Source organism: Melanaphis sacchari, unplaced genomic scaffold (genome assembly GCF_002803265.2).
Source record: "Melanaphis sacchari strain LSU unplaced genomic scaffold, SCAv2.0 Contig159_pilon_pilon, whole genome shotgun sequence".
Lineage (NCBI taxonomy): Eukaryota > Metazoa > Arthropoda > Insecta > Hemiptera > Aphididae > Melanaphis > Melanaphis sacchari.
The window spans coordinates 483,742-501,354 of NW_020270721.1; the positions used below are offsets into that span (position 1 = coordinate 483,742).

General features: G+C 25.7%; 1 protein-coding gene across 2 annotated transcripts in view; it reads right to left on the reverse strand.

Moving 5' to 3' along the window:
- LOC112592140 (glutamate decarboxylase) overlaps positions 1 to 17,613 on the reverse strand; it is a 93,250-nt gene that overhangs the window by 27,237 nt on the left and 48,400 nt on the right. For both annotated transcript variants that reach the window (XM_025336135.1, XM_025336136.1), the window contains exon 3: positions 8,347 to 8,583. In XM_025336135.1, the coding sequence (XP_025191920.1) occupies positions 8,347 to 8,583 (237 nt within the window). The remainder of the gene's footprint in view (positions 1 to 8,346; positions 8,584 to 17,613) is intronic.

The window sequence follows — 17,613 nt, forward strand, 5'->3', positions numbered from 1 at the left end:
TTTTTCCGCCCAGAGCATTATACGATTTAATGGTTAAATACCTTTATCTATCAATTGTATGTATATAGGTAACGGTTGATCAGCGACAATGTGAGCGATCGAAATGTTCGTTTTCGCTTTTGTCCCGTTGGTTTTGATATACAATACTTATTACTTACGAATATTTATTGTTTATTTCATTTTAATACATACCAAGACGGTTTTATAGATCTCTTCTAAAATCAACGTGGACATTAAACGAAAATTATACAATTTTTAACTACATAGTTAAAAATATGTTATAGGTAACTTATAACTAAATATTATGAACTGGAAAACGTATTTTCAAAATACCGTGGTATAAATCATAATCAATTATAATTGGACTGCATATTAATGATGTTGAAAAATAAATGTTCAATATTATTCGATTGTAGTTGGTTATCATAAAACAAATAAAAATAAAATAAACTTAAAATGCCTATTAAATGAATAAATCTATTTATAAGTTAAATTTATTATTAATGAGCCTGTCTTAAATTTTGATTCTAGAGCTGCTTATCATTAGATACAACTATTAATTTTTTCGGGTCGTCTGAATAGTTGTCCGCTATATAAACTTAAATCAGTAAAAAAAAAAAAAATTGTTAACCAACACAACAATGGCACCGAACTTCCAAAAATTATCCATGGCAAATGGAAATACAACCTTGTGGGGAGGAGGGCATAATTATTTCTTATTTATACTTCGTACAAAAAACAATTTGTGAAAAAAATCTAATTTACTTTACTTTAAAACTTATTTAAGCTTCTTTCATTGACAAGGTTAAGTATTGAATAACCAATTATATTTTTTAGTTATTATATAAGTATTGTTTGAATTACATACCTATAAACCTAATATGTTATATATATATATATCCTGGAGTGCATTATTAACCATAACTGTACCTACTCTCCTCGGAGTCCCGGCCCTCAATCACTTTTCACAATTAAGATAATTGTAATGTGGCTATTAATAGAGAACAATAATTTACAGTCATATTAGAATCCAACTGTGTTATATGTGTAATAATAAATTAATCGAGGGCTGTGTAAACGTACACATTTTTTTTTTTTTTTTTTTATTATGTACATCATGTATACCTTGCAGTAGTTGTTCCTTGACAAAACAGAGATAAGTTAACAAATCATGATGGATTGTAACATGAATATTAATGTAAATAGTATAAATTTGTTGAGTGGGTTCACTCTTATCGTGGAATACCAGATGGGTAATTATGCAGGGCATCATTATTATATACCAAAGTATATTAACATTGAAATAATGAACTAAAAAACTAGCATGATAGGATGGAATATGGATATTTTATATTAATAGTACCGTATAAATTTTTTAATTTATATCTAAGCAAAAGATTAGTTATTACTTTTACAGAAATCTTAATTCCTATACAGATTAAAAATTTAACCCTTTGATTCTATAATAATTCATACTATAGAGAAGTGATTATTATTTATTCAACCAACCACACTAAAAAAAATTAAAAACCATAGGCCATAGTAAAGTTAAGATTATTATTTCCCTATGCAAATATGAAATGATAAATGATTTATACAATTAAGATTTTATATTAATTAAATTAAAAATTATGTTTAAGATAAAGCAAAAAGCATTAAATATTTTTTTTTAATCAATTTTAAGAAGTACTTCTAATTTGGTTTTAATGTTTGAGTTTAGTATAGAATCTACTATTACGCTTACATCGGTATAGGTAGTATTGTATATTATAATTGATTTAAAACTAAATAATATTTGTGCTTAATATGCAAAATAAAAAAAATCTATGTAAAACTATAGTGAAAAATTTAACGGTGATGCCATCAAAAATAAAAGCCAGATAAAATGTCAAGTATGTTATTTTACCACTTCTACTTAGTAATTTAGTATGAACCGAATAAAATATCGCAAATTACTATAAAATTCAAACTAATAGGTTATTACTAATTATTTATTACTCATCATAGTATTCAAATTTCAAGACATATATCATGTTCATAATTTTAGTAGGCACTAAACATACGCCCATGATTGTTGGACTTCATAAATCGGTATATTTTTGATTTATATATATTTATATGTATAGTATTTAAGTTACATTTATTTTGAATTTGTTCCACCTAAAGGGTAATAATTAGGGCTCGGAAGTTGATTACCTTAAAACATTAAAAAATGACCTAAAAAATTATAAATATTTGTTTAAAATTAGTAAAAATACATTTATAAAAGAATAGTAATAATAATAAAAATTACTTAAAATTATTATATTGTACGATTAAAGCATATTTTATATTGTCAAAAGTAAAAATAACATCTAGCAATTGCCTTATTCTATCGAATCACCTAAATATCCTTGATCCGTATGTAACTTGTGTAAAATATAAATTTTATGTAGATATTTATATACAGTCTGTGTAAAATAACAACTATGAAGTAGAAATTGAACTGAAAAAAAAAATAAGACCTAAAAATGACAAAAAATGACTTGAGAAAAAAATTTCTTGTTTCTCGTAGAAAATGAGATGTGATTTGATGGATCAAAAACAGACAATTATCAGTACTTACAACTTTTTATAATAATCGGGATAAAAAAAAAAATGCACGAATAATTTTCGTTAAATTGTAATGTTACTATTAAAATAATTGATTATTAACCAAAATTACTAAAAAGTTAGACTATCTCTACTCATAACCGTTTTGTATATACCTACAATGGTAGGTATATTATTAAATTCAAATTTAATAAATTTATTATACAATGACTCAATGAATTTCGAGGTACACCTACTGTATAGTAGAGTGGTTTCTTATAACAATTGTTTATTTTTTAGTTTTATTTTTTATTAAACATTAAGAAAATATTGTTATTTATTATCTTAATCTCTGAATATAAAAATATTACTTTCATAAGATATAATAAATGAATTCAGTATTTTCAAAACACATAATATAATATAATGACAGATACAGATTCTAGACGTATTGTTTATGTTTTTATTTTACTTTATTTTTATGAGCTTATTGACACATCTAAACTACTAAGATTATTTCTGAGAAAAAATAACACATTGCATATATTATCAAGTCCTGTAATTTTAAAAGTTATGTAATAATACTTTTACGAAAGTACCGCGCCATATACGTATTAAATAATATTATGCAAAAATAACAATAAAGAAGTTTAGACCGAGACCATAAGTGTTTATAATAAAGGTGAAAAGTCAAAGAAAAGGTACCGTATAAAATATAACCAGATTATAACATTTTCTTGAAAAAAAAAAAAGAAAAATATTTCAAGTTATTTTATAATAAAATTATTTAAATAAATATCGTTAAGGCCGATGGGTATATATTAACTTTTTTATCTCGGAACGCACGATGATGGATGATATTATATTATGTAGAATTTTCTGCTTGGATCATATTTACATAAATTGAAAAGAATCGTATCTGTTATTATTATACACAAACCTGGCCGAGATTTGAACTAGAATATACACATACATTGCATCATAAATATATAAGTCTATTTTAGTCGAATCTAAATCTATTTTAAATAGATTTAGATTCGACAGGACTAGTGAATGAACAGGTCCTTTAAATGAACACTTCACCGTTTTCTTTAAATAGTAAGGCATATATTGAATAATACAGCGATGTATTTAGCTTAATACTATGTTTAACTTATAATTAAGTAACACTGTAAATTGTATTATCATAAGAGCATTATTAAATTTGTAAGAATGATAGCTTTTCCCTTATTAATTATCACCATGTTTTTTATCAAATTAACAAATTTGTGATTTTTTTTTCATTTGGTTAAGAACGTATAACGTTTTTAATTTTATCGATAGAGGTTCAAACAAGGTAAGTTACGATGGAGTTATTCTTTTAATACTTATATTTAATTAGTTTTTAACATTTTTCTTATTTTTATAACTATTTAATTTCTGTTTAACCACTGGTGTTTACAATCAACAAAATTCCACTAAATGAATAGTGTTCATTTGCTGGTTTTAATTTTTTTTTTTTTTTTTGTATCCAGTAAATAAACAACTGTTTATTTACTGGGTATACTTACACATAAAACTTTAGTCCTATAAATAAATACTTGACATTTTGAAAAAAAAAATACTGAACTATTTAGGTTTATTAACTTTTTTAATTGTTTTCATTATTCAAATTTTAATTTTATAGTTTAAATATGAGTGAAATAGAATCATCTGAAAAATTAAAATAAGGAAAGAAATACAACAGATTTCAATATCTAGTCATAATATTGATAGTATTATCATTATTAAAATATAATTTTTTTTTATAAGTATCATGTAGGAAGTTATCTGTTAAAAGAAAATGTTGTTGATTTTATAATTATTTTTTATAGTATCTAGTGTGTAATTGTTTAAAAGTTATAAATGATGTGTCTATTATTATTTTAAATAAATATTATATACCTATTCCATTTAAAATTTTAAGAGCTTCTATAATTTTTATTACTATAACATCTCTTACCTTATAAAAAATAGTAAAAAAGTAAAGTAGGTAAAAAAAGAATATGGTAAATATCAGTGTTTATTTACAGGAGTGTTGGTATTCATTTAATGGATAATTTGTTCATTTACTAGGAAAACTTAATTTTTTTCATGATTGATTTTTTAAAAACATGATTTGTTTTTAAAACAATAAAATTGTGAATTTTATGTTGCATAATATTTTTATGTATAATAAAAATATATTTTATGTCCAGAAATTCTGAATTTCATAGAGTTATTTAGTTAAAAGGTTTTTAAATTCTTAGGTGTTCATTCATTGGCTTTGCCTATGTATCACTGAAAACATAATTCTCGTATTCCTTTACTAAAAATCCTGATTCAGTTATTGAAAAAAAAATCCATATGATTATTATTTTATATTGTGGTCTTTAAATATTATTATGTAAACGGACGTTATATTTATGCACAGTCTAAAAATGAACCAACTAATATTTGAGCGATATAATATATATAAATAAAGGTCTGAAAAATGAAATCTATTAAAATTATTTGTCATTCAGCGTGTGCCATATCACACGACGTAAACTGTGAAAGAATATAGTTATTTAAACACAACAGCGGGTTATCATTTATCATACATTTTTTATAAATTAAAAATTAGATTATCAATAAAAGAGATTAATTTGAAGGTTATAATTGATTACATCATGAAAAAAAATTGTAAAACATCACTATAATAAAAAATAATATATATTTTTTACTTAGACAGAAAACTTATGTTGTCAGTTACATAGATTACTTGCTCCGTTGCTGTATAATATCATATATATTACATAAGGTGCATAGAAAATTTTATTTAATATTTAAATGTAATTTCACTGTATACAATTTTCAGATGTTCCTGATACGCTATATTATGTCTAATATACATACTATGTAAAAGGCGTTTACGAGTAGTACTATATAATATAAAAATATATTGAAATTATATTTATATATAAGTTTTGTACTATGCAAATTTTTGATTGATTTTTGTGGCACACAACAATAAATCAAAAATGAGAAATCGTTGACATGACTTGAGATTACACCTTGAGTATATACTGCAGTTTGTTTTTAATTATTATCGTAATCAATTTGAGGATAGGCAAAATCGAGGGGTGGTCGGAAATGCAACGTACCAGGAAATTAATCCGATTCAAGATTATGATAATAAAAACATCGCGGCACGGCGGATGTCATTGAACACACACGCTCACACTGCGGGCACACGACAGACGTCAGTGATAATAACACCCCTTCCCAACCATTCTCCACGACTACCTATTCAAAAACGATTTCACCCCAAGTGAATACGCACAACAGCCGCGGTGAAGATTTTTACAAATATATTATGCACGTTATAACCGCGGGTACACATCATTATAATATATTATGTGTATTGTAAACGGCTACTGCAACGGTCGTCGACATATATTATACTTACAAAACATTAGAAATATATTAATATATTACATATCAAGCATGTTCATCCCTAATTGTTTCTTTACATTTATGAATTTATCAAAATCCTAAATTCTCACATATTTGAAGATTATATTTTAAAATACTTAATTTTTTTATACTATTTAAGGAATATTTTGTAGCAATATAATCGTATTTTGTCAAAAAAACCAACACATTTTTTTTTTAAATTGTTAAACAGGCGATTTTTTTAAAAATGTTGATGTATTTAAATTGAAGTTCAAACAAGTAGTTTTTGAATAATTGTTTAATTTTGTATACTAAAAATAATAGATTTATGAAAATATAGGTTTAAAAACATTATTATATTATTAATTATAGTAATTAATATTTATCTATTAATATTTTATAATAATTGTAAAAACTGTAGTGATGGTAATAAGTATCTGCTAGATTAAATATTACATACATTTGATATTTTTATAAAATCATTTTAAGGAGTATTATCTTTGATAGCTTAATACATTTTAATAACTCAGAAACTATTCATTTGAATTTAAAAAACAGGAATATATTTACCTAACACCAGTTAATAACGATTTTGTTTTGTCATTAAAAAAGGTTATATTTCAAAAGTTATATTTTGATAATAACGCATTATATAATATTATAATAATTTTTAATAATAAATTACACTTCTAGAATAAGATTAACATAACTCAAAATTTATAGTTTTGAGAAAAGCTGTATAAAGTTTAAAACTAAGATGTATTAAAGAGTTCTTTACCTATACATTTGAAAATGCATATGTAATGTTTTAAAACATTTGAATACTAATAAGAATGCTTTACAATATATAACTTCTTTAAATATTATGAAATACGTTTTTGAACTTAAAGGTCAAACCATCGTCATTTGCAACTTTTTTAGAAGATGCGAGACTGGAGTATTTCATATAACAGCTGTAATATCACAATTTACGAAATTTGATATTATTATATTTAAATATTATATTGTTATCCATTCTATATAATACATGAAAATTACTTTTTATTTAGCACAAAAACATCAAACAACAAATTGAAATAAAGTAATCTAAAATTTTGATTTTGGCGATTTATTGGATAAATTAAAAAATGTATACTATCATAATTTAAATACAGCTCAATAGCCGCTTTGAAAATAAGTTAAAAATTGAATGTAGATATAGATAATGCGTTACTTTGATCAAAAGTAACATGTATAGAGGGTTATAACGTTTTATTTTTAATAAAACCTTTTTATTTTATAATTTAAAAGTTTCAACAGCCAATGAAATGTTATATTAAGTTAGGGAATATTAAGGTATACCCAATAGCATTATATAGTAGCATTAGTAACATAACTAAAATACTTTCATAACATATTTGTATAAAGTACACAGTGTTGTAATCAGATTTTTAATGTTTTTACAAATAGAAAAGAGTGGTGCAAAAAAATTTCGAAGGATGTTAATCCACTTATTTAAATTTAAAAATTTAAATACTTTCAACGTTATAACTTATAACAAATTAATAGTATATAACTAAAATATTTTCAAAAATGTTATTATTTTTTGAACGATAAGTATTTTTATATAAAAAAAAAGACAATATCTATATTGCGTTTGATATAAGTTCCTATATGTTTTTGGAACTACTCAATAAAAGACTTAATTTTTGACATTATATCAATGCCCGTAACAGTAGATATTATTATATATTTTTACTAATATTGTACGTGCAGTCAATGGATATAAATTAATGATAATAATAATAATATCACATATTCAGTATTTAAAACATTGGATTTAGTGTTTAGAGTACCTACTACTTATTGTTACTACTACTCATACCTTTATATATTTATAAAAGTGTTATTGTTAAATAATTCATCAGTTTACGCTATACAATCAAACAATATCATTGAGTACTATACGTCTGTAAGTGTTTGAAAATCGATTGCTCTTTCGTGCGTTAAAAGCTGTCACGTACACCGGTCACAATATGATGTGTAGAGCACCACTTGTTCTCAAAACACTAATATCAAGGGTGTTTTTGTCATCAGAATCATCACACTCCATCCCTCAACAAAGTTTGAAACTTTATAATATGACATATTGGAAACATGTGTTTCTTCATAAAACTATGTACATGTTATATATTCTAATGTGTGTATGTAACTATGTAAGGTAAAATAATATAATGTTGTATAACCGAGTACAAACAGCAATACACGTTTGATTATGAACTTTTTAAAACTGTGTAAACTCGTTCAAATACTGAAGTGATTTTTAAAAAAAAGCAATAAAAATGAAACAAGTTTTCTTACCGGTTTTTACTTGATGCTTGAGAGCTAGACTGCAATCATCAACTAAATTTTGCAATGACACACCTTCGTTGGGAATATCTAAGTTCAGCAGTCGTAACATCTCTTCGGGGTGCTTAAAATGCAATACTTTTTCGTCTCTATTATTAACATCGTTAATGTAATCTACTAAGATATCAACGACTTTTAAAAGAAACTCTCTGGTTGGCGCTTGTCCTGATAAATTATGAGGCAATAAATCTGAAAAAAAAATTACGCACATTCTTAAATCTTTTAAAATTCAATAAAAAAAATATATATTTAAAGAAAACTTCAACTGATGTTAAACTACAAAGAAGTTTAAAAAATAAAAAGCAATAAAATATTTTAATGATATACGCATCATAAACGTTATAAACTTAATAATTACTTAATCGACTTAAAAAAAAAAAAAAAAAAATAAATAAAATTTTTTACTGTTACTAATATTATTAAAGTAATCTCAAATAGTATACAAATTATGAGATAAATATTTGTATTTAAATTTTTATATTGTTACAGTTAAACTAAAAATTTTAATTAAAAAGTTTTATCCTATAAAATGATCTAAATATTTCCTTCGATAAAATATTTTTTGAAAGAAGTTTATATCTTAGATTTAATGTTATAAATTGTTACTATGAACTAAATCAAATGTGCGCTTATAAAACAATAATATTATTCAACATAATTCATAGAAACACAGTAGAAGGCCAATTTTATTTTGAATGTAAAAAATGTTAAACAACCTTATTATCAACTTTTTTTATTTAAAATCAAATATCGAAATCTATGATATTCAAATAATGCCATATAATTCAAATCAAATCGTTAATAAATCAAATTATTTATGGCTTATATTATTATTACATATTGTTGTTGTTTTCCATTTCCTCTATTAATACACGACACATACTACAAGAGAAACATCATTGGATTTTCATAAACCATTATTTTACCAAGAACGGCGATACAATAGAACCCACTTTGGGCAGGGCTTATGGGTTCAAATCCAATAATCCATGTCATTTTTGCCGGTATTGTGTCGAGCGAAAATCAACGACGTACGCCGGATATTAAAATGTGTGACCAACCGTAAAATAGGAATCTTTCATCCCCCATTTGTTGCGAAAAACATGTAACTTTTTTTATTATTATTACTTTTTTTTCTTCTTTCAAAAGTCTAATTGAATCGAAACCGACCACCGAAGGCTAAGTTATTGTTGATAATCGGAAATAACCTATACAAGTAAGGTAGAGTGCGTTTCAATGGATTTCGATACGCGTATATAATAGTTATCAAGTTATTTGGATATTGAATTGTATGTGTACCGAAAGCATCATGACCCGATTGAAAAGCTTTTCACTTGAAACTACGCATTATTTGACCGTGTTATCAATTACAACCCGACGAAGAATTATATTTAAGAATTGTGATTAAAGTTTATGGATTTAAATTTATTAATAGTTTTTAGAGGTATCTATATAATTATAGTGCAAATAATTTATTTTTATTAACTTACACGATTATAATTTTATTTCAAAATAAATTGTTTAAAATTAAAATTTTTTTTCAAAATAATTATGTCTTGAGCTATGTATAGTATTTTACAATAGATAAACAATATTTTAAATTACTTTAGTTAAATATAATTCGAGAACATCCAAATTTTAAATTAGTAATAATATATTAATGTAGAGTAAAATAATTGTCAACGACACTTGCAAACCGTAGTTAGGTTACAAGCACAGATTCTGTATTTGAGCGTTAATATAACAACTGTGCTTGTCGGCCTGTATTTTGTATTGTATAATAATGGAGAAGATTCATTAATATTTATCATATTCGTGCTGTGTTAGCTGTCAGGGCTCAAAAACATTGCTTGAATACAAATTATATATCATTTGAACAAAACAGTGTTAGTAAATACAACGTTGACAATTAAATTACACAATTATTTGCATACACCAAAATGTTTGCTTGTGTACGTATATAATTTTATTTTTACTAAAAAACTGGTTTTAAATAAAAATTAAAATATTTGACTGAAAAGAACTTCTTTTCTGAAAGAGAGAATTTAGCTACCATAAAAATGTTTCTATTGTATATATTTTTCCGTTTACATTCTTAGTATAATATATAGGCTAAGCAAGAGAAATTGAATTTTGTTTTTCTGTTTAAACGAATAATTTAATTTTAAATTTGTTAAAAGATAATGCTGACATAAATTACAATTAGCTGTTACTTTATTCTGGTAGAATGAACATTGCATTGTTTTAGCTTTATAGTTATGGCAATAAATTTCTGCTTGGAGTTATACGCGATCGTATGAAATAATATTCTGGTTTTATTTAAAAATATAAATAAGTAATTTGGACAGAAAGCATAGGAGTTGACTAGGTAATTAAAATGTATTGTATGGTCGTTCGTAAGGTATTTTAATACAATAGTTTAATACCTATTATAATATTTTGGCTGTTATACAATATTCATTATACACTACTGTAATAACCCATAATATGATGAAATAATATTATACGTACTATGCAGCTAATTGCACATATTTTATAAATTTTAATTAACAACTGTTACTATTTTTTGATTCGTGAACGTTAAATGAAAAATTTAACATCAATATTTGTTTTAATGTAAATATTTTAAATATGCATTCTATAATGTATAACTACTATAATAAAATTATGAAGTTGTCTATAGACCTATTATACATAAAAAAAAGTTATATTAGTTAATTTAAATACATAAGGATAGGTATTAGGTATAGTATCATAACCAATGTTTTAGACATATACTAAAATTATAACTTAAAAATATTATTATAATGAAAAACACTATCTCAAAATTGATTTTCTTTATCAAATTTTGAAAAAATTAATTCTCATGTTAATTCTTCTTATAAAAGATTGATGAGTTTGAATTGACAAATGTCATTTGTTTTGTTAATATTCTATTTATTAAAACTATATACTTAAAAGATAGATTTATTTTTGAAAATTTGGTGATCGTTAGCAGGTATCTATTATTTTTCATAAATTCTAATGGACGCATAGAGAGTAAAACCCATACAATATGTTCACTAGACATTATTGTGTGTACGTTTAAAACTTTCCTTGAAAAATGACCCGTATCAAACTGAGTAGAACTACCGAATATTATGGCGAAAAATATAAAATCATTTGTCGATGTTATTCATAAGACATATTACCTATACCTACTGCTGTATAATAATAATATTATTGTTGTATTTTCGCGGTAGTTGTCGGTCGCTAAAACCGCCACCGCGGACCATCAATCTATTCGCCGTCGGCGGGTGATCGGCGCGGTGGCGCGGTGGAAGTTTAACCATATAAGCGAATTATTCGGAAAAACAATGAGCCGAGTCAACCCGTCAGCCACCTGTGCCAAAAGGCAGAATTAATTAGCCTCTCGCCCTAGTGTACGCGGGTAACGGTGTATCGGCGATGGGACGGCGGCGGTGAGGGGGGCAAGATTTTATTAATGACGGCCGCCTGTTTGTAACGTCAGCTGCAACCAATGGGCCCTTTATGGTAACCGCCGCCCGTAAATGCCACTTCTGCGACACGAGCGCGGGCGCGCACGCGAGCGCTGCTCACCCGTCTGCCCTGCGTCCCACCATTATAAATCACGCAGCCGATTGTTTGGTATTATATACGGGCTGAATTTAACAACCTCCACCACCGCCCCTCCGCGACACCGCAGCCACACCTCCACAAAGCACTTGCACGCACACTCCCGGTCGAGACGCTCGCAAGTACGTTTATTTATCAAACACTATCGGTGGTGATGCGCGGTGGAAGAATATTATTACGAGCGTACTTAACTCGACGTCGGCGTAGCGACTACGAGTGCGGTCGAGGTATATACTCATCTTTGGTTAAAAAAAATAGCATATTATATTTTAATAGTGTAAAGACTATGCAGGTACTATCGCGGGTGTTGTGTACGCCCATAGTATATTAAAATAAGGCATATATAATTTTGGCATGATTAAGCATGAGCTGGATACTTATGAAAAAATATCCAAACACAACACATATTATCATACAGAATAGATGTATCAATTTTCATTCAAAAACTAGACTCAAAAAATACAAAATACAAGATACTTGGTAAACTAGGTACATTTTTTAGATATTATAGTAATGAGTTTTTTTTTTGTTAAAATTTAAAATACTTCAATATTATTTACTTATCTTAGAAGAATGAATAATGGGTTCTAGAACTCAATTTTCCCTTACCCATTAATCCAAACTTACGTCTTACATGTATCTAAACTGCCTACATATATACCATTATTTAATCTATGATTTATTTTTGTAATGAATTCATAATGATTTGTTGCTACAAGTGTATAATTTTATACTTAAACGAAATTTTGAGGACAATTTAACAAAAAATAATGTAAATAATATGTACGATTTCATTAAGTATATTATAACAATTATATATTAATTTTTGATCGATATCTATTTGACTAATATTTGTGGAATACAATAAAACGGATAGGACTAACCGTCAACTGTGATTGAGGGATGATGTTGTATTGTAATGTCGATACCTGATATTAAAATAACTATATTTATAATGTTAAAAGTTTGATACCGATACAATAAATATAATAAATCGTTATATTTTAAAAACAACAATTGTGGTATTCAATATTTTTAATGAAAATAATTTTAATTAAATTCAAAAAAATGTTAACGTACAATGTGCAAAAAATTAATTACACGCTTGATATGTACTATGTAATAATATAATATATTATGTTTTATATAAAATACATATTTACTACCCACATGTTTTTTTTATCCATGGTAAACTTTGTTTTTGTTGTAACTATGCTTAATATGGACAAAAATACATAAATATTCCTTTGGAATGTACGTGCATCATATGACATTTTTATTTTTAATAACAATATAAATTTATATTACTTACTAAAAAGTCATACATAATGACCAAACAAGTTTTAGAATAATAAAATAATACTCGTTTGTTAAGCGTTTTATGAACGTTTGGTTAAAAATAAAAACACATTAAATGGGTACTTTTACTTTTTTTTCTTTTTTGCTTTATTATAATTATATTATGCATCATAACAGACCGATTGAATTTTATAGGTAAATAATAATTATAATAATTAAATTTGAATGTTCAATAGATAATAAACTTAAATAAATAACTCATATTAACTCGTTAAAATAATGCCTGTTGGTCGATGGATGATAACTGATAAATGTAAGTGTATTATTGTTTTTTATTTAATGTAAGTTAGTTTATATTTTGATAAGTAATCATACGGATTTTTTAAAAATGTGTAAAATATGAATATTAAAAATTTAACCAAAAGTGTATTATTTATTGATATATTTTGAATTGAATGGAATAGTGGAGCAAATATTTGTCAAATGAACAATGTGTTTATGTAGCGAATGTTATCTAACGTTATCAAACAATTTTTATTTAAATTTTGAGCACTCATTAAGTTACACGCTGTAAAACAAACAATTCTGCACAAGATAATTGAGTAGGTATAAAAATTTGAAACATTTACTTTTTATCAGAAATCAGAATATAATTATTGCTAAAATTATAAAAAAAAAAAATTGAAAATTATTATGGCAAAAATAATTAACAAATAAAATTATTTTTCACGTAATTTGAACTAATGATAAACGAATTTATATGGCTAGCATCTAGAATCATTCAATGATTAAATGAGTATTTTAGAATATCCTTAATCACAAACGTTAATAACAATATGATATTATTTATTATTATAAATATCCTATTATTCATTACGGTATCAGTCGAATGTGTATGGATGACGTTTGGTTTTTTTTTTAGTCCCGTTTTGAATAAAGTTAAGTACCTATCTTTATTATACCATATACGCATACCGACCGCAGTTCGTCGCGATCGTTATCCGGATGATATATTATTATTCCAATATTTTATACATGTTTGTATGTGTGTGTGTGTGTGTGTATGTGATACTCATACACCAATGACTCGGGACGTGTATCCCACCCACAGGAATTGACTCTTGTATATACAACACGTCACACCGGAAATATTTCTAAAACCCCTCTCGAGTTTACACTCCAAGGGTATAATCTATTATCACCCGATAGTAGTGATATAGTTGCAGTAGGTAGTTACAGCGCATACTGTATATTGTATAATATAACGCGGCAGCATATGACACAATGTAATTCAATATATAGTCAAATCGAAAATTACATCAAATATCAGGTGCATATATATCAACATTATCAACAGTCAAAAATTTTAGTTGTAATACGAATTCACTTTATGTTTATTTAGTACCAAATACACTGTTTAAATATTATTAAGTACTATAACTTAGAAGAAAGCAAGTCATTTGTTAACTATAAATAGTTGATTTAATTTTAAATATTTCCGAATAGAAAATGTTATAAAATATGCACATTAAATGATTTTTTAGATATTGAGCAAAGCGATAAATTTATTGACTTTGCAATGATGTAAGTGTTTAAAAAAAAAAAAAAAAATATGTTGTGTATCACATTTTAAAGTAGCAAAAATGCTTCAATCTTCAATATTTATTCTAGTAAGAAAATTAATTTAGTTAGTACATTGAAAGGAGAATAAAAGTAAAAATGTCCAATATTTATCTTAATAATTGGGAAAAACTAAAACGAACTAAGGGGAATACGAATTTTTATGCATGCCTAGTGGTTGATAAAATCAATTTTTTTTTTTTTTTATAATTTACAAACAATTAAAAACTATGTATGTTTGAAGTTTTTTCAAAATGTTAATAATAGAATTTTTTATAAATGGTTTATATTTTTTCGAAATATTTTGAATCATTTTAAGCTATCAATAGAAGTTTGAAAGGTTTGATTTATTTTTAGATTTTTTTCTACAAATATTTCATAATTATGACTTTGTGAATTTTCACCCGAGCTCGACCTAGGCCAGAAATCGACACCATGGTAAAATAACAAGACAGTTTTAAACAATTATAAAAAGGTTTTAGCAAATGCAACTAATCACTTTTAAATTGTAATATATTGTTATCTTTTGAATAATTGTTTTAGTTTTACAAAGTTTTTATAAAGGAACGTGATTTAATATTGCTAGAGATATAAAATTAAAAATATTTCACATTATGAATAATCACTTAATTTATTATTTTATTTATTATACCTATTAACAGGATATTTCCTAGAATAAACACTGCAAAATATTATAACAAGCTTAAAGTTAAACAAAAAGCTCTTTACTTAAATAAAACAATTTAAAAAATTTGTAATTTTTAAGTTGTGATTGAAGAAACGGTTATTTATCAGTGACATAAGTTTAGAAAATAATATTATCAAGGCAATAACATTTATATTTTTATTAATTATAAGGTAATCAAATCACACTACTATTATTATTTTCTAATACTAAATTTATGTTAGGTATTCTTTAAAGACTTTCGTCTATCACAAGAATTTTATTCTTAGTAATAAATAATGCAGTGAAATATTAATATAATATATCTTCACATATTTTTGTGAATTGAAATAATATAATAATGATAATATTTATTTATTTGAAAAATAAATATTATTATTATTACTATGATTTAAATTATAAAATATTTCATTCATTCGGCGGGATTTTATTTATTGTTTTTAATGTTTACTAACCATCGTAATTAAAATTTAATATTAAGTTAATCGCCTATTTATAATTTTCTAAAACTGTTTGTTTTTCGACTATGCTACAGGCATCTGTAATGGCGTTTGTTAGTATCGCCACCATCAACGTGTGACTGACGATGTCCTGAACACTATTACACTTTATCGATACAACAATATACCACTACTAAACATGGGGCTGTTTTATGTGAAATACGTATGGTTAGGCGGGTTGGCAGTGATGCTGTATATATATAACAGAGTCCAAGAACGGCAGGCATTTTAATTAAAGAGCTTAACGCGTGTTCAGGAATTCGCAATAACCCGAAGGGATAACAAAAGAGATTTTATATATACATTTTTTCTTTCTTCCCCATCAAAACAACTGCGGTTCGGAATGCATAAGGCTGGGGACAGGACGAGCGCTCGTTTTCGCTCGCGGATGTGGAACATCTGTTGCTGAACAGCAAAAAGTAATTTTTCACCCCTTCGCGCGTTTCTCGTTCATTCGTACGGGAGTATGCTATTATATATATATGATATACAAGTGCAGCATGCGTGTGTTTATTTTTTACCCTTATTTGCAAAATGTCCAGGGCCGCTGCTGTACTACGTTTTGTGCTCAAACGAGGGTGGCGATCGGCTGTAGGGGCGGTATGTCTGCAACAATACGCACACACCGAGAAACACCAAAGAGAGAAATAATTTAGACATTCTTTCCGTTCGGTGATCATATAATATTATGCGTAATTCATAAGGATTGCATCTCCCGCAAAAGGATTTTGACATGTAATATGCGGCGGGATGATTACCCACGAGATCAAATGTGTGCTACAGGACCATAGTATTATACATAAATATAATAATTGTGTACTCATGGTGACATTAAATTATGTTTTTAAAAATAATACAACTATTTAGCGAAATTAATTGAGATGACAGTCAATATTTGATCAGTTACGTGTTGTTTTTAAAAATATATTTTTTCCGATTGGTCAATTTTATACTAATTCAGGATTTTCTTTTCAATTATAAGAATTTAAAATATTTAAAACTAATTAAATTAAAAAACTTAATAAATTACTATGGCGGCGACATTGTGTTTCGTAATAAGTTAAAAGTATTGAGCATAATTTATCAAATTACAACCTATACGAAGGTTACACTTTTTTTAATAATATTATAATATTAAAACTTATAAAATAAATTACATTGTTTTCAACTACTGCAGTAAACACCAAAAGTTTTAAAATTAATATTTTATCACCAAACTCTATAATCATATATGAACCGTGTTAATATTTATCCATTAGCATCTATAGATTATTTTCATAAATTTAATATATCATATAAAAATCAGATTACATTTTTAAAGCGAGCTGTCATCAACGTACATAAAAAAAACAATTATAATTTCATCGTATTGTTTCAAAATTGTGTTAAGATATAAATTTATAATACGGATATAAAAGATACATATACTTAATACTTTATAATATTTATACAGCACACGATTATGTTATCTAAACATTC